The sequence below is a fragment of the Mchenga conophoros genome, linkage group LG15 (assembly GCF_057382185.1).
Source record: "Mchenga conophoros isolate Kocher_MC1m ecotype Shallow Benthic linkage group LG15, M_conophoros_male_GT1.1, whole genome shotgun sequence".
Classification (NCBI taxonomy): Eukaryota; Metazoa; Chordata; class Actinopteri; order Cichliformes; family Cichlidae; genus Mchenga; species Mchenga conophoros.
In genome coordinates this window covers 42,497,035-42,522,662 of record NC_140540.1, presented here as the reverse complement: position 1 = coordinate 42,522,662, position 25,628 = coordinate 42,497,035, and the positions used below count along the sequence as shown (strand labels likewise).

The 25,628-nt window shown below is 45.9% G+C and overlaps 1 protein-coding gene across 1 annotated transcript in view; it reads right to left on the bottom strand.

Annotated features, from left to right (window-relative positions):
* Positions 1–25,628, bottom strand: part of LOC146558989 (NLR family CARD domain-containing protein 3-like) — a 33,606-nt gene that overhangs the window by 5,858 nt on the left and 2,120 nt on the right. The window contains exons 2-6 of the mRNA XM_085245928.1: positions 24,403–24,744; positions 23,771–23,885; positions 10,568–10,852; positions 8,114–9,905; positions 1,011–1,184 (exon numbers count right to left, since the gene is read on the bottom strand). Of these exons, the coding sequence (XP_085102054.1) occupies positions 1,011–1,184; positions 8,114–9,905; positions 10,568–10,852; positions 23,771–23,885; positions 24,403–24,744 (2,708 nt within the window). The remainder of the gene's footprint in view (positions 1–1,010; positions 1,185–8,113; positions 9,906–10,567; positions 10,853–23,770; positions 23,886–24,402; positions 24,745–25,628) is intronic.

The following is a 25,628-nucleotide window of genomic DNA, read 5'->3' as shown; positions in this document are numbered from 1 at the left end:
CGCTGCTGAAGCCAGTGCATGTCCAGGCCCGTCTGAAGTTTGCCAGAGAGCACATGGATGATACAGCAGAGGATTGGGAGAATGTCATGTGGTCAGATGAAACCAAAGTAGAACTTTTTGGTATAAACTCAACTCGTCGTGTTTGGAGGAAGAAGAATACTGAGTTGCATCCCAAGAACACCATACCTACTGTGAAGCATGGGGGTGGAAACATCATGCTATGGGGCTGTTTTTCTGCCAAGGGGACAGGACGACTGATCCGTGTTAAGGACAGAATGAATGGGGCCATGTATCGTGAGATTTTGAGCCAAAACCTCCTTCCATCAGTGAGAACTTTGAAGATGAAACGAGGCTGGGTCTTCCAACATGACAATGATCCAAAACACACCGCCACACGGCAACAAAGGAGTGGCTCCGTAAGAAGCATTTGAAAGTCCTGGAGTGGCCTAGCCAGTCTCCAGACCTCAACCCCATAGAAAATCTGTGGCGGGAGTTGAAAGTCCATGTTGCTCGGCGACAGCCCCAAAACATCACTGCTCTCGAGAAGATCTGCATGGAGGAATGGGCCAAAATACCAGCTACTGTGTGTGCAAACCTGGTAAAGACCTATAGTAAATGTTTGACCTCTGTTATTGCCAACAAAGGTTATGTTACAAAGTATTGAGTTGTATTTTTGTTATTGACCAAATACTTATTTTCCACCCTGATTTACCAATAAATTCTTTACAAATCCTACCATGTGGATTCATGGATTTTTTTTTCACATTCTGTCTCTCACAGTTGAAGTGTACCTCTGGTGTAAATTACTGACCTCTGTCATCATTTTAAGTGGGGGAACTTGCACAATCGGTGGCTGACTAAATACTTTTTTGCCCCACTGTATGTCCTCAGATCTTTATTGTGAGAATTGATCATTTATATCAAATCAAAGACCATTTGTCACATTTTAAAGGTACATGTAAAAGCTGTCAGCTTATATAATTCTGAATCATCAGTCAAAAAATCCTAACCTGAGAATTTCCAACATACACTGTGGAGTCTGCAGTCCAGCAGAAAGAAGCTTCATGCCTGAATCCTGCAGGTCATTGTTGCTCAGGTCCAGCTCTCTCAGACTACAGGAGTGGGAGCTGAGAACCATGGACAGAGCTTCACAGCTTCTCTCAGAGAGGTTACACCTGTTCAGGCTAAAGAAACAATGACATTTTTCATCAAACAAAAATAATTTTAATGTTGAATCTAGATTTCAAGATGAATATCTCAGTTTGCACCACAGTTCAGATTTTAATTAATTAATTTAAAAAAAAATAATTAACTGAGATTTTGCCCTGGGACAAATAAAACACTTTAAGTTAAATTTCCTAACAGAAAAGTAAATTAGACCTCTATTAAGTCTAAAGGGAAACCAGTGAATAGCTACTAGATTTACTTATACTAGTACAGAGTGACACCAATGACTGTAGAAAACATGGACGACGCTACAGCACCTCCTCACATTAAGCCAAAATATCGCGCTTGCCGAGGCTGCCATCTTGCATTTTTGGAGCCAGAGTCTGCGCGGTAGTGACTTCAGGTGGAGCGACTGTGTAACGCTCCCGCCCACACACCCCCTGGGCGTGACCGCAAACACGCCCAGTTTATTTGCTGATGGGTTTACCGCGACTGACGACTCGTTCAATTGAGGTAACTACAACCATGTCACTATTATGAAAAAGACACACAGCTTATCATCTTATAGTTCTAAAAGATCTAAAATCACTCTGTTGTTAAGTTGTTTGCTAAATTAGCCGCTAGCACACGCAATGTGTTGGGGGCTTGTTGCTAGTGATGCTACACACCTATTACTCTAATAGTCTGTATTATTGAATGATTCAGCACCAGAGATGGGCAGTAACGCATTATAAGTAACCCGTTACAAGTAACGATTACTGTTACTTTCGCCTAAGCACGCTGCGTTACTGTGTTACTAAAACTGTTATTTTTTTGTGAGAGTGTCTCATGACAATGACGTAAGCGAGTGCAACGTTCGTGGCAACAGCTGCGTGCAGATCACAAATGGATAATATATCGAGTGCGGGAGAGTGTATGACCGTGCAGCATTTAAAGCGTGGAGGTGCTGACCTTACTTTGAGTTTGATTCTGTAAAAAGTAAAAAAACATTAGCGTCTGCTGCTCACTGTGTGGGAAGAAAACTTCTTTTTACAGCAAAAAAACCCCTAAAGGTCCGAGCAAGCACCAAATACGCTGCCACAGGAATGTGAAATTCACAGAGAAACTGCCATATCCTTCCACTGACCACTGCAGCACACCTGCACCAGGGTAAACCTCCGCCTGCCCCACTCCTGCTATACAGGTGAAAATAGAGCAACAGGACCGCTGAGTCTTTGATTTTATTAATTTTCTGCTGTGTTTTACGTGCATCGATTTGAAAGAGTGAGTGTAAACACAAAAAACGATTTTATTTTATATGGTGGAATGTGCAGAAAATAGGTTTAAATGTTAAACAAATTTTTTCCAGTCAGAGAATGTTGCATATAATTTAATGTTTGCTTGATGCATAAAGTTAAAAGATTAAAACTAATATTGTTTATTGTCATTTATGCTTAGAAATATTTACTCATATATGCTTAGAAGTATATAATCATTTGTAGATTGAAAGAATGTCTCATCCTAGGAGTTCTGTAACATATCTGTGTAGCATGAAGAGGGGGGTGCGTTCACTCCTCTACAGAGTGTTCTGGCATAGATCACACACCTCCTTGGAGAGGTCGTATCTTCTCTTGCTGATATATGGTATAGCAAACACACGTATATCTGTTTGAGTGTAAGAGCCTTTTGTTTAGATGGACCCGCTAGACTCCTGGCACCAGCTTTGGGGAGTCTTCACAGGGTCACATCTTGACCCCACACACACACAAACTTACACAACGCACAGGCAAGGTACTCTTGGTGTGTATGTAGACCTCTTATGTTAATGAAACTATGTATATTCATGTGAGCTCAATAAAAGAACAATGTTATGGGGGAGCGGACGAGAGCTACTGGGGTCAAGCGAAGGAACGGCGCTTGTCGTGGTTCTCTCCCTCATACATGAGTAACACAAAGAATTTTGCCTACTTGTGTCTTGCTTTTTCTGTGTAGTTAATTGTCCTTAACGTTCCAGCGAATAGGTTTATGCTTCAAACCTATCAAGTAGTTTTAAAAAGACTTTTTCATTTGATTACATTTTATATGATGGATTATGCAGAAAAATTAGAATTGGGCTGAAAGATCTATTGCTTTATTACCTATTTAGGGGATAAATCATGTTTTAAAAAGTAACTAAGTAACTAATTACTTTTGAAAATAAGTAATCAGTAAAGTAACGGGATTACTTTTTTGGGGAAGTAATCAGTAATTAGTTATTGATTACCTTTTTCAAGTAACTTGACCAACACTGTTCAGCACTCCTTAGGTTTTGTTATCCATTTTTAGACAGCGATGAGATCAGCTGCACACTCCACGCCCAGAGTTACTGTTAATATAAAAAAATGTAACGTTGTCCTTTAAGATTTTAACATTTAAGATTGAGTGTAATAGATCTAAAACTGTTTAAATGTTCAGAGCCCTCTGAACCCTTCCTGGTAACATGGAAACATGGAAACTTTAAAAACAGCAGCAGAACGTTTCAGTAGTTTAGTCTAATTTGTTTTTTTCATTTAATAATAGAGTCCATATTATATCAACAGCTACATTCACCCTGGGGAGAAACTAGTGAGGGATACCATGAAGACTAAGCTGGGTTTCCTGGGTCCAGAGGTTTGGAGAAACTTCTTCCCTTTCTTTCATCACAGCTGTCCTGTTCCAGAAGTTCTGTTGACCCACTGAGAGAGGCATCATTTAAGAAACACCAGGAAGACTGAAGCTCATTGCACTGATCAAGCAGGACTCATGATCTTCACCAGCAGCTCCCTCACAGGGAAATCTTCCGCACTCCTCCCAGGAGATGGATAAACCCAGCATTTCATGAACACTGTGATGGAGACCTTTGCTTTGTGTAATGTTATAAATACTCGGATACTCCCCAGAGGCTCCGGACTTTTACATAGAGATATTATACTCAGTCCGGTAGAAAGTTATATATTTAAAAATATATGATCCTCTCTAGTTACTCTGGTATAAATAACTTTGAATTACTTTATGGTAAATAACACACTATCGGCAAAAAACTGTGAAAGAATTCCAGATCACAAGGTTGTAGTTTGAATACAAGTGACAACCTTTGACCTTCATCAGGTTTTATTTAATTGTGTCAGAAAAATGTGCTCTTCATGCAGCTGAGTACATCAAGTGTTTAAAACGGAAGCTGTGCAGGTTTGAGATCAGCAGCTTTGTAAAACACCAAACTGAGGTCCTGTTAATGCTGATATATAGTGACACAGTTACATGGGTGATTAATCCTTTTCTTTTTTTATCTTTAACTTTATCAATAAAGCTGCAGCTTTCGCTACAGCACATGTGGTACTTTAACCTTTGCACTGTTTTCATCAGTTCATTTTGCAGTTAACATGTGAACATGTTGGATGATCTGATGCTGAGGTCTGAATCTGAGGGCAGCTCCTGTAATCACAAAGACAACAGAACCATCACAAACTGAATTATAAAGTTTATCTCTCAAATCTGAAATAAAGCTGATCCTTCTGTCCTCACACACTCAGGATCTGAAGCTCTTCTCTTACATTTTCAGTTCTACAGTTTAATCCATAAATACTGATTAATGAGGAGTGACTGAAGTAAAAGCTTTTTTTTTAAATTTGGTATTTATTGTCTTTACAGATGTGGCAAGAGACTGAAAACTGTTGTTTGCACATATTTAATAATCAGCTCTGCACAGGAGCTGAAGCAGAGTGCAGCCTGTCACTTTTACAGTATAATACTTGTAATAAAAGTACAGTAACGGTAATTAATGACTGAGCAGCCCGGGGCGTTTCTCTTGATTTTTTTTATCCAGGATAAATTCATTCACCTGCAAGGATTAGATAAACGAATTTTACAAAACAAGTTTCCCCGACATCCGAGTGCTCATGTTAGCTAGCTAGGTCTCAGGACCGAGCTAAGGACGGTAATTATGGATTAGCTTACAAACACGTTTAACTTACCAAAAAGGTGCAGTGGGGCCTCGAGTCCTTCTGTCGGGTAGTCCAGTTTACTGAAGAACACCTCAGGCTGTCAGGTTAAAACAGTCGTTCGTGTTTTTGTAACAAAAACTCTGGCCCTTCTCTCAGAGCCTACACTCTATCTGCTATTCCTGAACAGAGATACGCAAGTTTCTCCGTGACTGCAGCTGCCAGTCAAAACTGTTATGATGAAGTTACACGCCAATTTAACATCACCGCGACAGAATCAAACTTATGGGAAAGGAGACCCCTTGGACACAAATCAGCGTGATAAGAACTATTGATAACAAAAGAAAGAATCTTTGGAAAAAATGTATCTGAAAAAATGTATCTGATGAGAATTAATTTACTTTTGTCTGTCCCCAATCCCATCCGCTAACATGGAGTAGGCGGAGTTTATGACCTTTACTGCAGCCCTGCAGCCAAAAACCAAGGGGCAATAGAGACATTTTAGCTTCATTTTGGGGGAGCTGTCGCGTCGTCCATGTTTTCTACAGTCACAGGCATTCAGTTCTGCTGGTCACTTTCATAATTCAAATATCTATAGAGTTATCTAGGACAGGGGCAACTGAGTCCAGCCCCTCTCCAGGAGACTGGTTCCAGAGCCCAAGCCATGCGTTGAGATGAGCCCAACTATATCTAGCCGGTACCTCTCAACCCCATGCCTAACTCAGGCTCCTTCCCCACCAGAGAGGTGATATTCCATGTTCCAATTGCCAGCTTTGGTAACTGATGATTGATCCACCAGGGCCTCTGCTCCAGCCCGCCACCCGGCACACAATGCACCCAACCCCTACGGCACCTGCGGGTGGTGGGCAGCAGGTTCCTTGCACAGCCCAAAAAGGTCCCTTTTTTGGGCTGTGCAGGGCCAGGCCCCATGGACTAAGGCCCGCCCACCTGATGCTTGGCAGGGTGAACTGTTCTCTTGGTGTTCTACTCATAGGGGTCTTCTGAATCGCTCTTTGTTCCTCACCTACCTACAACCAATTTGCCATGGGAGACCCTACCAGGGGCAGAAGCCCCCGGACAAAATAGCCCCTGGGATCCCTGGGACACACAAACTCCTCCACCACCATAAGGTAGTGATTCGCAGAGGGGATCTACGTCCCTACCCTCACCTGTGGTCACGAGCTGTGGGTAGTGACTGAAAGAATGAGAGTGCAGATAGAAGCGGCAGAAATGAACTTCCTCTGAAGGGTGGCTGACCTTACCGTTAGAGATAGCGTGAGAGGTTCAGCCAACCGGGAGGGGCTCAGAGTAGAGCCACTGCTCCTCCACATGGAAAGGAGCCAGTTGTGGTGGTTCGTGTATCTGACAAAGATATCTCCCGATAAGTTGTTGGGCAACCCAGGACACATTGGGTAACGCCGTGGTGTTCCCCCGGACAAGCTGGAAGAGGTGGCTGGGGAGAGGGAGGAATGGTTTTTTTTGCTTAGGGTGCTGCCCCCGTGATCTATTAAAGAGATGAATTTGATGCCAAATCAGGTGGAAAACTTCTGTAGTCAGGAAATATTTAGGTTAATTTGATTGGTTATACTATAGGATTTGTAGTTATAGTAGTTGGCCAGTAGGAATGTTTGGCCCTGCTCTGCAGCAGCTTCTGACTAAAGCTTCTTACCCACTCCGCGGGTGGAAGCGGCTGGTGCCCGGCAGATGCCTACACAAGTGCCTGTTCCCCGGAAGAGGGCTGCTGAGGTTGGAGCACGTGAGGGACCTGCTCAGCAGGTTCCAAAGGTCAGAGCACACAAGAGCCCTTCCCAGCCGGGATGGGGTGCGCGAGGACCCTGCCAAGCCTGAGGTTGGCGTGCTGTCTAGACCAGGCTTCCTTCCACCTGGGGCTCTGTGTGGTCTTGCGTAACGGCTGCCTGCCAAGCCGCCTGGGAGCCTCGGATCATGCCGTGACTGCTGTGCCACCTCCACTTGCCACACAGGCATCCTCTGGTCCACACGGTGGCCACCAGATCAGCTTCATCATCGCTGTGGGACAAATGGCAGACCGAGCGGCATCCGCAATCACGCCTTGCTGGCTTAAAACGGATTGAACTGGGTCCATACTGTTGTTATTGGTGTGTGTTTGTGTAACCACGGTAACTTCTGACCCCACTTCCGCCAGTCCCTTTATTGTGGCGGGAATGAACCCTGTATAAGTTCCGGGTCAATCAGCTGCATGTCCCTGCTCCTCTGGCTGCTGTTGTCCCTGTGGTTGGCGTACTTGTCAGATATCGACAAATTTTACACTACAGACCAGTTGACAGCGTGCAATAACCCGGCCAATTCATTCACCTTTACACTACCTCACAATCGACTCAACGGTCAGGTTTCTTTTTTCTCCCGCGATCAGCCCTGATCAGCGCGAGATGGCGAGCCACCCGACCACCGCTACGTTGCGGTAGGAATTATGAACCTATGGACTGAATCAAACTGTTGACACATGACCTATCACAGGTCCATGGAACTAAAATAAATCACATACTGGACTACACCTCATCCCACCTCCTTTTGGAACCCAATAAGCTGTCTTGTATTGTCAACATTATTTTGTTTGTGATATATATGCATTTTTTTTTTTGTACATCTGTCTATATATTCCTCATAACAAACATAATACATATATTTTGAGCTCGACTTTGATTTCCTGTGTTTTATTCACACCCTCAGGCTCCATAGTCGAAACTTATTCTGATAGCTCATTGTCTATGAGGCTGCAGTCAGGCGCCCTGGTCCTTTAACCGTGTTACATTTGGCTGGGGGCTGGAAAGCTGCAGCCGTGAAAGTATAAGGTACAACAACTGGTAATAAAGGTGTGAAGAATGTGATCAAGCTCATCATTCGTATCCCACAATACCTCAAATAAATTATAAGCTAAAACATGTTATCAGCAGCAGCTATGGACCATCAATTTAAAACAAAACTCAATGACTGTATTTTAAAAATAAAATGAGAAGTATGTCCTTGCTTACAGAGCTTTGTTGGAGGCTTTGACCACTGGCAGCAACCTCAGAAGAGCCTCCTCTGAAGCAGAGTATTTCTTCAGGTCAAACACATCCAGATCTTTTTCTGATGATAGTAAGATGAAGACCAGAGCTGACCACTGAGTAGGAGACAGTTTATCTGTGGAGAGACTTCCTGATCTCAGGGACTGTTGGATCTCCTCCACTAGAGAACGATCATTCAGTTCATTCAGACAGTGGATCAGATTGATACTTTTCTCTGCAGACAGATTCTCACTGAGCTTCTCCTTGATGTACTGGACTGTTTCCTGATTGGTCTGTGAGCTACTTCCTGTCTGCGTCAGCAGACCTCGTAAGACAGTCTGACTGGTCTGCAGTGAAAGACCCAGGAGGAAGCGGAGGAACAAGTCCAGGTGTCCATTTGGACTCTGTAAGGCCTTGTTCGCAGCAGTCTGGTGGAGAGATTGAAGTTTTGGTGTGTTAAATAATTTAAACCACCAGGAGGTTGTTTCTTCCAGCAGATTGAGTCCAGAGTTGATGAAGGTCAGATGGACATGAAGAGCAGCCAGAAACTCCTGAACACTCAGATGGATGAAGCAGAACACCTTGTCCTGGTACAGTCCTCTCTCCTCTTTAAAGATCTGTGTGAACACTCCTGAGTACACTGAGGCTGCTCTGATATTGATGCCACACTCTGTCAGGTCTGATTCATAGAAGATCAGGTTTCCTTTCTGCAGCTGATCAAAAGCCAGTTTTCCCAGAGACTCAATCATCTTTCTGCTCTCTGGACTCCAGTGTGGGTCTGTCTCAGCTCCTCCATCATACTTGACCCTCTTCACTTTGGCCTGAACCACCAGGAAGTGGATGTACATCTCAGTCAGGGTCTTGGGCAGCTGTCCTCCCTCTCTGGTTTCCAGCACATCCTCCAGAACTGTAGCAGTGATCCAGCAGAAGACTGGGATGTGACACATGATGTGGAGGCTTCGTGATGTCTTGATGTGGGAGATGATCCTGCTGGCCTGCTCCTCATCTCTGAATCTCTTCCTGAAGTACTCTTCCTTCTGTGGGTCAGTGAACCCTTTGACCTCTGTCACCATGCCAACACAGACAGGAGGGATCTGATTGGCTGCTGCAGGTCGTGTGGTTATCCAGAGGCGAGCAGAGGGAAGCAGTTTCCCCCTGATGAGGTTTATCAGCAGCACATCCACTGAGGTGGACTTTCTAGGGTCAGTTAGGATTGTAGTTTTGTGGAAGTCCAGAGGAAGTCGACACTCATCCAGACCATCAAAGATGAACACAACCTGGAAGTCTTCAAAGCTGCAGATTCCTGCTTCTTTGGTTTCAGTAAAGAAGTGATGAACAAGTTGCACCAAGCTGAACTTTTCCTCTTTCAGCACATTCAGCTCTCTGAAAGTGAATGGAAATATGAACTGGATGTCCTGGTTGGCTTTGTCTTCAGCCCAGTCCAGGCTGTATTTCTGTGTTAAGACTGTTTTCCCAATGCCAGCCACTCCCTTTGTCAGCACAGTTCTGATTGGTTCATCTCTTCCAGGTGAGGCTTTAAAGATGTCTTCTTGTCTGATGGTTGTTTCTGGTCTGTCTGGTTTCCTGGATGCTGTTTCAATCTGTCTGACCTCATGTTCATCATTGACCTCTGCAGTCCCTCCCTCTGTGATGTAGAGCTCTGTGTAGATCTGATTCAGAAGGGTTGGGTTTCCTGCTTTAGCGATCCCCTCAAACACACACTGGAACTTCTTCTTTAGTTTTGATTTGAAGTTAATCTGACACTTCTGAAGAGCCTCTAAATGAATAAAAGAAGAGAGGTTTAATGTTTTAATGTTTCTGTCAATGGCCAGAAACATTAAAAGCATTACTACCTGACCCGAAGGTCCCGAAGCTTCAGTAGTTGCAAATACATTACAAATTTGTTTAATATGTGCGTTGAAGGACATATCTTGGTCAAAAATGACTCCAAGGTTCCTCACAGCGTTACTGGAGGCCAAGGTAATGCCATCCAGAGTACGCATCTGGTTAGATACCATATTTCTAAGATTTTCAGGGCCGAGTACAATAACCTCAGTTTGATCTGAATTAAGAAGCAGAAAGTTAGCGGCCATCCAGGTCTTTATGTCTTTAAGACATTCCTGCAGTTTAACTCATTGGTGTGTGTTATCTGGCTTCATGGACAGATAGAGCTGGGTGTCATCTGCATAGCAGTGTAAATGTATGCTATGTCTTCTAATGATACTGCCTAAGGGAAGCATGTATAATGTAAACAGAATTGGTCCTAGCACTGAACCCTGTGGAACTCCATAATTAACCTCAGTGTGTGAAGAGGACTCTCCATTTACATGCACAAACTGGAGTCTATTAAATAGATATGATACAAACCACTGCAGCATGCTCTTATCCCTCTAATAGAAGATTATTGATTGATTATTGAGAAGATGCCATCAACCTCACCGTGCTTAGCTGATGGACCGGAGCATAAACCCAGCTGAGAGGAGAGAGTTGGATCTCTGGTCTGAAGATGTCTGATCATTATGCCGCTGGCTTTGTCTCCTTTCTTCTTCACTGCGTCAATGATACAGCGTGCCTTATCTGCTGTAACCCGGTTCTTCTCCATAATGCTCTCTTTCTCCAAATCATTAAACACACCTTCTGCAACCAGGGCCTCGAGGAGCTGTATGAGGATTTCTTTTGACACCCTCCACACAAACTCTGTCCGCATTTTCCCAAGCTTCTCCTCTACAGGAAGGAGACATAAACATGCATCACACTCAGAAATCTGCACACATTGAATATGAGCCACTGATCACTCACTCTTCAATATGAGTGAACTCTGGTAACATTTCTTAACTCCCCACATGTCCTAAATTTGTTTCCCTGTGATTTATTTACTGCTTCCTGACCAGTTGCTCAAAACTTCGTAGCAACTTTAGAGTCAAGCATTTTCTGGTTAAAGTGAACAACTGTGAGGGGCCGAATAAGAAAAGACTGATTATTTTTAGACCTTAGACCTTTTATCATCATTGTGCGGTTTCTTGCACAGGGAAGTCAAAGGAGCTTGCAAAGAAAAGCGTCTGGACTTCTTTAAGTTGCTTGAAGACGTTTCACCTCTCATCCGAGAAGCTTCTTCAGTTCTAAGGTCAAATGGTGGAGAGTCCCAGATATAAACCTAGTGGGAGTTTCCCCCCACAGAGGGACAAAAGGACCCCCTGATGATCCTCTAATCGCCTGAGCCAAGGTGTGAAACTGGGTGTGGGTCCCAATCAGCCAGAGTTTCGGGTGTGTTCATTGTGAAACCTGGCCCCACCTTATCATGCGAATTCCTGAGGTCAGATGGCCCAGGATGTGAGTGGGCGTTAAGGCGTCTGGGAAGGATCTCAAAACTGGATTATAGATGGCAGAGAGTTGGTGTCGTAAACCCCGCCTCTGTTCAAAGATGGTCGCTCACAGTGGACATAGATGGCTTCATTCACTCCTCTTTCAAACCATCTGTCCTCTCTGTCCAAAATGTGAACATTGGCATCCTCGAAAGAGTGACCTTTGACCTTTAGATGCAGATGGACTGCTGAGTCTTGTCCTGTGGAGGTGGCTCTTCTGTGTTCTTCTGTTCTTCTTCTGTGCCACCATCTTTGACCGTAGAACTGAAGAAGCTTCTCGGATGAGAGGTGAAAGGTCTTCAAGCAACTTAAAGAAGTCCAGATGCTTTTCTTTGCAAGCTCCTTTGACTACGATGACCTGGATGACTGAGAACCTTCACAGACATCTTGCACAGGGAAATTAGGTAGCTGGAACACAAAGCGCTTTTCTAGTCCCTAAGGACCCCAAAGCGCTTCACACTACATTCAGTCATTCACCCATTCACACACTGGTGATGGCAGCTACATTGTAGCCACAGCTGCCCTGGGGCGCACTGACAGAGGCGAGGCTGCCGGACACTGGCGCCACCGGGCCCTCTGACCACCACCAGTAGGCAAACATGGGGTTAGTATCTTGCCCAAGGATATTTGGCATCTATACATATATGTGAGTAAACTATATACATGGTGTATGTGTAGAAACATTGAAACAGAAACTTTGTGGGGCTGTATACAAGGGCAGTTATATAATATAATAAATAAATAAGGGTGGAGGGGCTATGGTCATTTAGGGTGGGGATGGTAATTCCACTGAGACCAAAATATTGTATATGGGATGGCAGCAAAATAGTTGATCAATAGCAAAATATAGAAGAAAAACACACAGTTTAAATTCTGACAACGTCTCAAGAGTAAAGAGCTTTCTGTGAAAGGCTGGATTTTAGGTTGTAGTTATATTAATGGAGCAGATTCAAACTCACAATGAGCAGCTACCTGAACGCTACTCCAACAGAGATCAGTTATCTTGTTAATAATTTTGCCTCCTCACTATGTACAACTCTGGATACTGTAGCTCCTGTGAAAACGAAGGCCTCTAATCAGAAGTACCTGACTCCGTGGTATAATTCTCAAACACGTAGCCTAAAGCAGATGACTCGTAAGCTGGAGAGGAAACGGCGTGTCACAAATTTAGAGGATCATCATTTAGCCTGGAGAAATAGTTTGCTGCTTTATAAGAAAGCCCTCCGCAAAGCCAGAACATCTTACTATTCATCACTGATTGAAGAAAATAAGAACAACCCCAGGTTTCTCTTCAGCACTGTAGCCAGGCTGACAAACAGTCAGAGCTCTTTTGAGCCAACCATCCCTTTAACGTTAACTAGTAATGACTTCATGAACTTCTTCACAAATAACATTTTAACCTTTAGAGAAAAATTCAAAATCATCTCACAGATGTAACATTATCTACACATACTTTCAGTACCATTGATATTCATTTATGTCATGATTCGGCTGTGTGGCAGGCAGGAAGTGGACCCAAAAGCAAGCTCACAGAGGCAGGAATGAACTCAAAACACAGCTTTTATTGCTGGAGGGAAACGGCGAAACAAACTGATAAGAAACTACACTGGGAAGCAACACACTAGCACACAGAGAAACACACGGCCATGAATGAGGGAGAATGCGACACCGAACAGAGGGAGACGCAGACATAAATAAACAGAGGTTTAACGAGAGAAGTGGGAGCACACGGGGAACACAGCAGACACAGATAATCGTAACGAGACAGGGCAGGAGTGAACACAACATGACGCATACTGACGAGAGACTGTCAAAGTAAAACAGGAAGTACACAGAGGTTCAGACAGGAGGAGAGAGAGAGAGAGCACAGACATAACGGGCTGGGTAAAACATTGAATGAAACACAAGGAGGGGAGACGAGGGCTCACAGATACATAGGGCACACAGGGGGTAAAAGGCACAAGGGGAAATCAAATAAGGAACAACTGAACAGAGCAACCCAGGAACCATGGCCTAAATGAAGAACAAAATACAAGAATACATGAAAACTAAGAATGCTGGGCCAACATGGCCTAGGATCATGACATTTAGATGCTTTTTCTCCAATTGATCTTTCTGAGTTAACTTCAGTAATTACTTCCTCCAAACCATCAACGTGTCTTTTAGTGTCATGGCAAAAGGGATGAGCCGTGTGAGAAAAATAAAGGAGGATCCATGTTTAGAAGGGTTAAAGAAATCTGAGCTGGCAGCAAATACTTCATGAACGTGCACACTGTCCGTTGTTCAGCTGCCGTTTGTCTCTGAACTGAAGCTTCGGACATGCACACCTACAGTGGGGAAAAAAAGTATTTAGTCAGCCACCGATTGTGCAAGTTCCCCCACTTAAAATGATGACAGAGGTCAGTAATTTGCACCAGAGGTGCACTTCAACTGTGAGAGACAGAATGTGAAAAAAAAAATCCATGAATTCACATGGTAGGATTTGTAAAGAATTTATTCGTAAATTAGGGTGGAAAATAAGTATTTGGTCACCTCAAACAAGGAAAATCTCTGGCTCTCACAGACCTGTAACGTCTTCTGTAAGAAGCTTTTCTGTCCCCCACTCGTTACCTGTATGAATGGCACCTGTTTGAACTCATCATCTGTATAAAAGACACCTGTCCACAGCCTCAAACAGTCAGACTCCAAACTCCGCCATGGCCAAGACCAAAGAGCTTTCGAAGGACACCAGGAAAAGTATTGTAGACCTGCACCAGACTGGGAAGAGTGAATCTACAATAGGCAAGCAGCTTGGTGTGAAAAAATCAACTGTGGGAGCAATCATCAGAAAATGGAAGACATACAAGACCACTGATAATCTCCCTCGATCTGGGGCTCCACGCAAGATCTCATCCCGTGGGGTCAAAATGATCATGAGAACGGTGAGCAAAGATCCCAGAACCACACGGGGGGACCTGGTGAATGACCTGCAGAGAGCTGGGACCAAAGTAACAAAGGTCACCATCAGTAACACACTACAACGGCAGGGAATCAAATCCCGCAGTGCCAGACGTGTTCCGCTGCTGAAGCCAGTGCATGTCCAGGCCCGTCTGAAGTTTGCCAGAGAGCACATGGATGATACAGCAGAGGATTGGGAGAATGTCATGTGGTCAGATGAAACCAAAGTAGAACTTTTTGGTATAAACTCAACTCGTCGTGTTTGGAGGAAGAAGAATACTGAGTTGCATCCCAAGAACACCATACCTACTGTGAAGCATGGGGGTGGAAACATCATGCTATGGGGCTGTTTTTCTGCCAAGGGGACAGGACGACTGATCCGTGTTAAGGACAGAATGAATGGGGCCATGTATCGTGAGATTTTGAGCCAAAACCTCCTTCCATCAGTGAGAACTTTGAAGATGAAACGAGGCTGGGTCTTCCAACATGACAATGATCCAAAACACACCGCCCGGGCAACAAAGGAGTGGCTCCGTAAGAAGCATTTGAAAGTCCTGGAGTGGCCTAGCCAGTCTCCAGACCTCAACCCCATAGAAAATCTGTGGCGGGAGTTGAAAGTCCGTGTTGCTCAGCGACAGCCCCAAAACATCACTGCTCTCGAGAAGATCTGCATGGAGGAATGGGCCAAAATACCAGCTACTGTGTGTGCAAACCTGGTAAAGACCTATAGTAAATGTTTGACCTCTGTTATTGCCAACAAAGGTTATGTTACACAGTATTGAGTTGTATTTTTGTTATTGACCAAACACTTATTTTCCACCCTGATTTACGAATAAATTCTTTACAAATCCTACCATGTGGATTCATGGATTTTTTTTTTCACATTCTGTCTCTCACAGTTGAAGTGTACCTCTGGTGCAAATTACTGAGCTCTGTCATCATTTTAAGTGGGGGAACTTGCACAATCGGTGGCTGACTAAATACTTTTTTGCCCCACTGTATGGTGCATTCAGGGGGCATAGGAAATCTCATACACAAACCTAACCCTGTTATACAATCCAAGTGCAGGCACTCATGGAGGTGCGAAGGAGGTTTATTGAAAAGTAAAACACAAGGTGAAAATGGCAAACGAGACTAAAGATAATCTGAACTGGGACAAACTAAACTACTAAACAGCAAACATGAACACGAACATGACGGAGGATGAATGGAGGCATAGGAAGGTGGACGGCAGGGAAAACACACGATGGATTCACAGGAGATTCATAGGAGAAAAACAGACAGACCAGTCACTAGAACGTGAGAAGACACGATTTAAATACATACAAATATATAAGTAAAACATTAACTCATGGTCTTATGAACGCTCTAGGTATTACAGGTACTGCACTACAGTGGTTTGTATCATATCTACCTAATAGACTCCAATTTGTGCATGTAAAGTCTTCTTCACACACTGAAGTTAATTATGGAGTTCCACAGGGTTCAGTGTAGTGATGTTCGATTCGTGAACGAATCGTTCAATACTCGAGAATCACTTTACTGACTCGTGAATCATGATTCACAAGCTCAACTGACTCACTGACTCATCCCTGTTGCTATTAGCAAACTAATTCCATTAGTAGAAATATATCTAGCTTATAATTAAAATTGTGGGGGGAAAAACAACAGCCAGTTTCATAACAAAAGCATTTCTGCTCTGAACTGGAAGAAAATAGCTCCTCGGTTCAGAGTAGCATCACGCTGCTAACATGCTAACAACACATTTGAGCTACTCACCCCCTCGCTTCCTGTGCTGAATCGTAAGCATAAGCGAATCACTCAGGACTCGCTCACCCCCTCCCTCCTGTGCTGAATCAAAGAGCGAACGAATCACTCAGGAGTCACTAACCCCCTCCCTCCTGTGCTGAATCATAGGCTGTGTCCCAATTCAGGGTCTGCACGATTGAAGTACGCATTTTAAGTGCGGTTACGTCACCGCCACGCGACGACGGCTGTCCCAATTCGAAGTGTACTTCAAATGCATACTCCAAATGCGCCGTCGATTTCCCCAAATATCAAGCGTGGTCCGGTGCACGCTTCGTGGTCCCATATATCCCACAATTCATAGCGCGGCGGTGGGTGTGGAGAATTTTGCCGCAAAATACGGCAGAAGGGAGCAGCCGAAGAAGTTTTTTTCCCCCCAAACTTTATTGAAATTATAAAGCGAACAGTCAGTCATTACAGTTCAGTTTGTACAGTAGACATACAAGGCAAATAAGAGTAACAATATACAGTACAATGAAATAAGAAGGATGAATAAATAAAGGAAAAAAAAAAAGGGGGGGGGGTGACAGACTTCATAACAACTTTGTACTTGAAAGTTGTGACAGCTCATTCTTTAAACATTTCTGAATGAATTTCAATCAATGATAAACCTTTTTTATTGGAAGTTAATTTAAGAGAGTTTAAGTAATGTTTAATTTCAATCAAAAACAAATTAAATGATGGGGTTGAGTTTTGAAATTTACATTTATGTATATGGAATTTCCCTAATAAGATGGAGCGGCCGAAGAGTGAACTGTCAAAAGTGCTGAATATGACGTCACTTATTTATGTGCGAATGTTTAATAATTAAAGTCAGCCACAAACACAACAAGCTGAAAGTCAGTGATATATGTATATATATGTATATATATGTGTGTATGTATATATATGTGTGTATATATATATATATATATGTGTGTGTATACATATATATATATATATATATATACTGTATATATATCAGTGGTAACAGTGGTCCCCGTGGTAATCGGAGCACTAGGTGCGGTGACTCCCAAGCTAGGCGAGTGGCTCCAGCAGATCCCGGGAACAACATCGGAGATCTCTGTCCAGAAAAGCGCAGTCCTGGGAACAGCTAAGATACTGCAGGACCCTCAAGCTCCCAGGCCTCTGGTAGAGGACCCGAGCTTGAAGGATAAACCGCCCGCAGGGGCGTGCTGGGTGTTTTTTTTTCCATAATAATCTGACAATACTATAGGGCGCCATTTTCGGGGTCTACGAATCGAAACAACATACTGTGTTGGAACAACGACTACAAGAAAGATGCTTAAAAGCAGCTCAAAAGAGAATGAACTGTATAGAGACCGATTTCGTTCAGAGGCGAAGCGGCGGTACTTGCAGAAAATAGCCTGCATTGGAAATGTGGACCCGTATGAAATACGGCCGTGGAGTAGAAACCCTGAAGACCAACCGCTATTGACGTAGCCTGACATATTTTCGTACCTTGTCTGTGGAGTCAGCGCCTACAAGTCGTCATTCAAACAAAGGTAAGTCAGCTCGAGTACTGCGAGTGAAATGCGTTTGATTTCCTTGCAAACATTCAGATTAGTGCAGCATAAATTCATTCATGAGGGGAAATTACAGTGAGAACATGTGGAGGCTGTTAGGTGAATAACATAGTGAGTTCAGTGCATTGATGAGACACTGTCCTGAAGGATTTAGTTATTCTTTATGGTTAAAGAAATTGCACTAATTTATTCATATTTATTATAAATAATCCTAATTATACATCTTGCTTCCATGTTTGTATCCTGTGTCACTAAAAATACATTTTAGTTTAGTTTTATACATTGATTAATGACCTGCAGAATCTCCTTATCATATTAAGTGATTCCTAATTGTCACTTTATGCTTTCTCCATCTTGAAAGTGATTACATCCTTGCATTACATACTTTAGGTTCATTTTCTGCAGGCAGGTTTCTGACAGAGAACAGGCAGATTTACACTATAACGTGCAGCGTTCTATAGATGGACACATAAAGAAATGAAAAATTACACGTATGTGCTAACTTTCTAAACACTTTGTTACATTTATGATAAAGTAGATTAAACACATTTGTGTCGGCCTTGGCTCATAGTTCTTGTCTTTAAATGAACTTTGTCTGTGTGTGTTTCAGGTCCTGCACTCTCAAAGACTGAATGAACCAGCATTGCAGCCATGGGTCACTGTGAGCATCACAGGAAAGGTTGAAGACGCCCGCTGCACCTGCATGGACGGAGTCGTGGGGACCTGCAGCCACGTCACTGCTCTTCTGTTATGTAGAAGCAACAGTGCTGATCTGTGGCACAAGGACTGTTACAGATGAACCTGCATACTGGGTTTTGCTGAGTAATATGACCAAGATACAGCCAGAGGTTGGCCATAAGATAGACTTCTCCTCTTCAGCTGCCCAAAAAAAGGCTCTTGATCAAAACATAAACAGACCATCTGTAGTGACAGATATATATATATATATATATATATATATATATATATATATATATATATATATATATATATATATACATTGGGTGAATGTGCAGTAGTAGCAGCAAGCAGGTGAATTCTGTACATTAATATGAATGGACATCTGACTATTTTACAGGATAGACAACATAAACATATTTAAAATTAAAGGAATTGAAATGTACATTGTGCCTTGGTTTAGAGTGTCTGGAAGAGTCCTGTCTCAGTCAATTATAGATGATGTGAGAGGGCGGGTGTGTGTGTTTAGGGCACGGATGGCTTGGGGATAGAAGCTCCTCTTGAGTCTCTCTGTCCTTGCCCGGAAGATGCGGAACCTTCTACCAGATTGCAGAAGTTGGAACAGTTTGTTGCCAGGATGGGACGGGTCCTTCAGTATCTGCGCTGCTCTAGTCCGGCATCTCCTGGTGTAGGTGTCCTGAAGCGGGGGGAGAGCAATCCTGCAGCAGCGTTCTGCTGTACGGATCACTCTCTGGAGAGCTTTTTGGTCCTTCACACAGCTGTTCCCAAACCACGATGTCATGTTCTGTGTGAGGATGCTCTCCACAGCGCCTGCATAGAAAATCCTGAGGATCTTTGGAGAGACCCTGAACTTCCTCAGTTGTCGTAGGTGATACAGGCGCTGCCTAGCCTTTTTGGTCTGGGCCTGAATGTGGGCAGCCCATGTCAGGCCTGAGGAGATGTGGACACCAAGATACTTGAAGGACTGCACCCTCTCCACTGGAGCTCCATTGATGATAATGGGCTTGTAGTCTCTGTGCTGACCTCTTCTGAAGTCCACCACCAGCTCCTTGGTCTTGCTGACGTTCAGCTGGAGGTGGTTGTCCTGGCACCATGATGCCAGATTCTTCACTTCATCCATGTAGGCCGTCTCATCGTTGTTGGAGATGGCACCCAACACCACTGTGTCGTCAGCAAACTTCACAATGGTGTTGGAGCCATGGGTGGCCACACAGTCTGAAGTGTAGAGGGAGTAGAGCAGTGGCGAGAGGACACATCCCTGAGGTGCTCGTCTGTTGATGGTGATGCTGTTAGAGACGCATCTACTAACTTGGTCTTAAACACCAAAAAGACCAAGGAGATCATTGTAGATTTCCGGAAGAGGGGTCATAACAACCATCTGCCTCTCTTCATTGGCAGTGAGGCGGTGGAGAGGGTGAGCAGTTTTAAATTCTTGGGGGTAACTGTGACCGAGGACCTGTCCTGGGGCAACCATATCACCTCAGTTGCACGGAAGGCCCAACAGCGCCTCTACTACCTGAGGAGACTGCGGAGCGCACACATTCCCAGATCTCTGATGTTGAACTTCTACAACTGTGCCATCAGCAGCGTTCTGACATATGGATTTCTAGTGTGGTTCCCCAGCTGCACCAAGGCCGATCAGCAAGCACTCCAGCGGGTGGTGAAAGAAGCTGGCAGAATTATTGGAACAAGTCTGCCAGAGATCAGTAATATCTTCCCCACTCGCTGTCTGAGGAGGGTGCACAGTATCCTGCGGGACCAACATCACCCTGCGCGCCACCTTTTCCATCTGCTGCCCTCAGGGAGAAGGTACAGGTCTATACAGGCCAGAACATCCAGACTGGCCAAAAGCCTGTATCCACAGGCTGTGAGGCTCCTGAACTCTCTGCCCCCCTCTCACGGACAATAACCATATCCAACTTCTTAATAGCAATGAACTGGTCTGCATTGGTGCATCATATCTTTATTCTCTTCCCCCTCCTGCCCCCCCCTCTTTCTTAAATAGATAACTATCATATCTGATATCATATCTCACAGTACAATAATATTGAATGGGTTGCATTGTTGTATTTTGTCATGTTTCTCAGGTCTTTGTCTGAATTTCTACGAACATTATTGCTAAGGATTGTCTTATTGCATTGGAGTCACACTGGGTTAAATATGTACACTTGGGTTTTAAGGGGTATTTATTATTTTCTTCTTTTTTTGGGTTGTATGGAAGCCCCAAACGCAATTTCATTGTTCTTGACAGTGACAATAAATAAATACTATACTACTACTACTACTACCCACCCTCACCACCTGAGTTCTGCCAGTGAGGAAGTCCAACACCCATGCACACAGACGGCTGTTAAGTCCCAGATCCCTCAGCTTTGTGAACAGTCTGCAGGGCACTATTGTGTTAAACGCTGAACTGTAATCAACAAACAGCATTCGCACATAGTTACCCTGTTTCTTGTCCACGTGGCTGAGAGTGGTGTGTAGGACGTGGGCGATGGCATCCTCTGTGGATCTGTTGGATCTGTAGGCAAACTGCAGCAGATCTGTGGTGTCTGGGATGGAGGAGGAGATGATGTTCTTCAGCAGCCTCTCAAACACCTTCATTACTACCGAGGTCAGTGCAACTGGCTGGTAATCGTTCAGGGATGAGGGTTTGCTGTTCTTGGGCACAGGGATGATGGTGGATCTTTTGAAGCATGTGGGGACCACAGACTTCGCCAGGGACTCGTTGAAGATGTAAGTGAACACACCTGCTAGCTGGTCAGCACAGCAGCGCAGCAGACGGCCGGTGATGCCGTCTGGCCCCGCCGCTTTCCTTGTGTTCACTCTCCTCAGTGCCGCTCGGACGTCATGCTCCGCGATGCTGGTCACCGGTCTCTCGCTGATGACGTCACTGTCCTCGGTAGTCAGGCGGTAGATAGCATTAGCCGCCTGGCTAACCTCGAAACGGGCGTAGAACCGATTCAGCTCGTTGGTGAATGCAGAGTCAGCGTTGATCAGCGCAGTGTCCCTGGTTTTGTAGTCCGTAATGGTGCGTAGTCCGTGCCACATACTCCGTGTGTCGCCCTGGTGGAAGCGGGACTCCACACGTTCCCGGTACCGGCGTTTGGCATCTCTCACCGCGCGCCGCACGCCGTATGAGGCCGCTTTGTAGGCGCTCATATCGCCAGTGGCGAGACCCGCGTTGTAGGAGGCGGTCCTGGCGTTCACTGCAGTGCGGATCGATCTGTCCATCCACGGTTTCTGGTTTGGGAATGTGGTGACTCTCGCAGTGGGAATAATCTCCTCCGCTAGCATATTGACGAAGCATACTGCTACTTCCGTAAACTCGTTGATGTCGACTGCGCATGCTCTGAACATGTCCCAGTCGACATCGTTGAGTGCGTCCTGTAGCGTAGCTTCTGATTGGGCAGTCCACCGTTTTACCTCCCTCGTGGTTACTTCTTCCCTCCGTATGCTTTGTTTATACTGGGGGATGAGGAAGATGGCGTTGTGGTCAGACTTCCCAAAAGCTGGGTGTGAGACAGCTTTGTAGCCCTGCTTGTATGGCGTGTAGCAGTGATCCAAAATCCGATCCCCTCTTGTTGGACACGAGACATGCTGGTAAAAGTTTGGCATGACTTGTCTGAGGTTCGCTTTGTTAAAGTCTCCTGCTACAATGAGGGCTGCGCCCGGGTCCTTGTTTTGAAGCGAGCTCAGCACATCATGTAATTCGGACAAAGCCATACCTGTGTCCGCTTGGGGTGGGATGTAGACCGCCGTGGCGATGACCGAGGTGAACTCACGGGGCAGATAGAAAGGGCGGCACTTAATGCTCAGGAACTCCAGATGTGGCGAGCAGCCGCTGGAGTAGAAATGCTCCTGGCATCACACCACTTTCTGTTTACCATGAAACACACTCCTCCACCTTTGGTTTTGTTCGACTCTGCCATTCTGTCCACGCGGAGCACAAAGAATGAATCCGACGGAGTTACGGCCTGGTCCGGCACGGTGGGGGTCAGCCATGTCTCCGTGAAACATAGAAGGTAGTTCTGCAAAATCACTCAGTAGGATGTTTGTTCTAATTTGCTATGACCTCAGAGCGCATCGAAAATAAAACTAATAGGCTATAAAGAGTGATATGAAAATATTTAGAACTTACTGGAATGAAAATGTCTGGAGCACCAACAGATATCTGGAGATGGGAGAGAACTGCACGTCAGCTCGTCTCACAGCTGCTATCCAGGCTAGACGCCTTCGTTTGCTAACATCGATACACGAGCTGCCTCGTGTTGCTTCCAGGTTGGGAAAGAATGAAAAGATAAACAATTTTCAAGCTTATTCTCTTGCCGGTCGTGTGATCGAACATTGCAGCCGACCACACGGCAAATACGAACCATGGCTGTTGTGTGTGCCTTCGCTCCCTTTTCACTTGCGCTAGACCCCCAAAATGGAGGATCGGGCCAAAATCCTTTCCACGCCCACCCCCGTGACATCACGCTCCAAAGCCCTATAATATTGGCCATATTATATTTACAATACCACAGTGAGATGACTTTAGTCTCATGAACAACATTAACTAATTGTTATTTACTAACTAATCTTAAATGACTGTTCAGCACAGAAATGAACCCCAACAATCATGTTTCACAGTCCCGTGGTCTCAGCCTCAGATACTCAACTAAAGTGATGTCATGACAAAAATGAATGACCAACAAAACATTTTTCTCCTTCATTTCTGTCAATCAAAGCTGTATGTAACGTGTCTCGCGGTTAGTATCATGGTTACTAGGCAACCTGAACAGCGTGACGAAGCGTATACCGTCCCATTTCACAAGCCTCTCACTTCCGCACTTCTCGTACTTATAGTACGCACCGTACGTAGTACGCGTAGTGCGCGTACTTCAAGCGTGCAGACCCTGAATTGGGACACAGCCATAGAGCGAGCGAACGAATCACTCACTCACCCCCTCCCTCCTGGCTCACAGCTTCTTCTTCTTCTTGGTTGGCAACCAATGTTAAGGCGCATTACCGCCCCCTGGCTCACAGCGCAGTGGACATTTAGATGAGAAAATATATATTTAACACACTTAAGGAAAATACTAATAAAATACAAATAAACAAAATAAATGTTTATTAAGCAATTTTGATAGGAAATTGTTGTCACGGCTGGTGGAGTGAGCCGTGTGGAGTGGAGGAAAAGGAGGACCCAAGATGCAGCAAACTGATGATATGAGTGACGTTTATTTACAGGGTGGTAGTGGCAAAAACAGGCAATGAAGCATGAGTAATTACAAAGGGAAACCTAAACTGGGAGAAACTAAGTGACAAACCTGGGACCATACCAAAAGGGTGCAGGGCAGAGAGACGCAGAGACAGGAACACCATAGAACGCAGAGACACACGGATGAATGCAGACGAACCGACAACGAACACAGTTGTCACCCACTAAATATACACACACAAGGTAATCAGGTAATCACACACAGGAGGGAAGAACAGCTGATCTGAATACACATGATGACTGGAGGACACAAGTTGAACACAATGACAACAGACACAGACTTTCAGAACAAAACAGGAAATCTAGAACCCGAACCGGACACAAGGGGGGAGGACACAGAATAACTAGAACAGAGGGAAATAATCACAAAACACAAAACGCTGGGTCAACGACCCAGGACCATGACAGTACCCCCCCCTCCAAGGGCTGGCTCCAGACAGCCCAAAACAAAAACAGACGACCAACCCAGGGCGGGCGGCGGGGGCCCAGGACGGAGGGACCAACACCGAACAAAACAAGCTCCAGCGAACCGAGGGAATTGTCCAAAACAAAAACACACATGCTGGAGCACGAGAACAAAACACAGTTCAGGAGGCCGGCCCGGAGGCTGACAACTCAGAAGTCCAGGACAGTTCATCTTCTGAGGCCGGCCACGTCGGCGACACAGCTCCGAAAGCCGACCGAGCGGAAGGCAGCGGTGGCGGAGCGGAGGCAGTTCAGGGGGCCGACCGTGCACACGGCAGCGGCGGCGACGGGGAAGCCGTTCAGGCGGCCGACCATGCGGACAGCAACGACGGCGACGAGGAAACCGTTCAGGCGGCCGACCGTGCAGACAGCAACGGCGGCGATGACACAAGTCTGGAGGCCGACCGCGCGGAAGGCAGCGGCGGCATCTAGGAGGTCGTCCATATTGACGATGACGCTCCACCAGCGGCCTGGCAGATGACCGCCGATGTCGAGGCGGTAGTTCGGGACCCGAAGGTGGCGTGGCCGTCGCAGCACCAGACGAGGCCGAAGCAGAGGCTGGACCAGGCAAGGCCGAAGCAGAGGCTGGACCAGGCGAAGCTGAAGCCGATGCCGAAGCCGGGCCAGGCGAAGCTGAAGCCGATGCCGAAGCCGGGCCAGGCGAAGCTGAAGCTGATGCCGAAGCCGGGCCAGGCAAAGCTGAAGCTGATGCCGAAGCCGGGCCAGGCGAGGCAGATGATGATGCTGCAGCCGGGCCAGGCGAGGCAGATGATGATGCTGCAGCCGGGCCAGGCGAGGCAGATGATGATGTTGCAGCAGGGGGCTGGACGGGCTCCTCGGGCCCTCCAGCTGACGAGTCTTGGGGCTGGACAGGCTCCTCGGGCCCTCCAGCTGACGAGTCTTGGGGCTGGACGGGCTCCACGGGCTCCTCGGGCCCCCCCAGGAGGCAAAGCTGGACGGGCTCCACGGGCTCCTCGGGCCCCCCAGCAGGCGAAGCAGGAGGCTGGACGGGCTCCTCGGGCCCCCCAGCGAAAACAGTCTCTGGACCAGTGGGCACCGGGGCCCCTGGAACATACAGGTCAGAACCAGTAGGCGCGCGGGCCTCTGGCAGGCACAGTTCAGAACCAGCAGGCGCACGGGCCTCTGGCAGGCACAGTTCAGAACCAGCAGGCGCGCGGGCCTCTGGCAGGCACGGGTCAGAACCAGCAGGCGCGCGGGCCTCTGGCAGGCACAGTTCAGAACCAGCAGGCGCACGGGCCTCTGGCAGGCACGGGTCAGAACCAGCAGGCGCGCGGGCCTCTGGCAGGCACGGGTCAGAACCAGCAGGCGCACGGGCCTCCGGCAGGAACGGGTCAGAACCAGCAGGCGCACGGGCCTCTGGCAGGAACGGGTCAGAACCAGCAGGCGCACGGGCCTCTGGCAAACACAAGGCAGACTGCAGC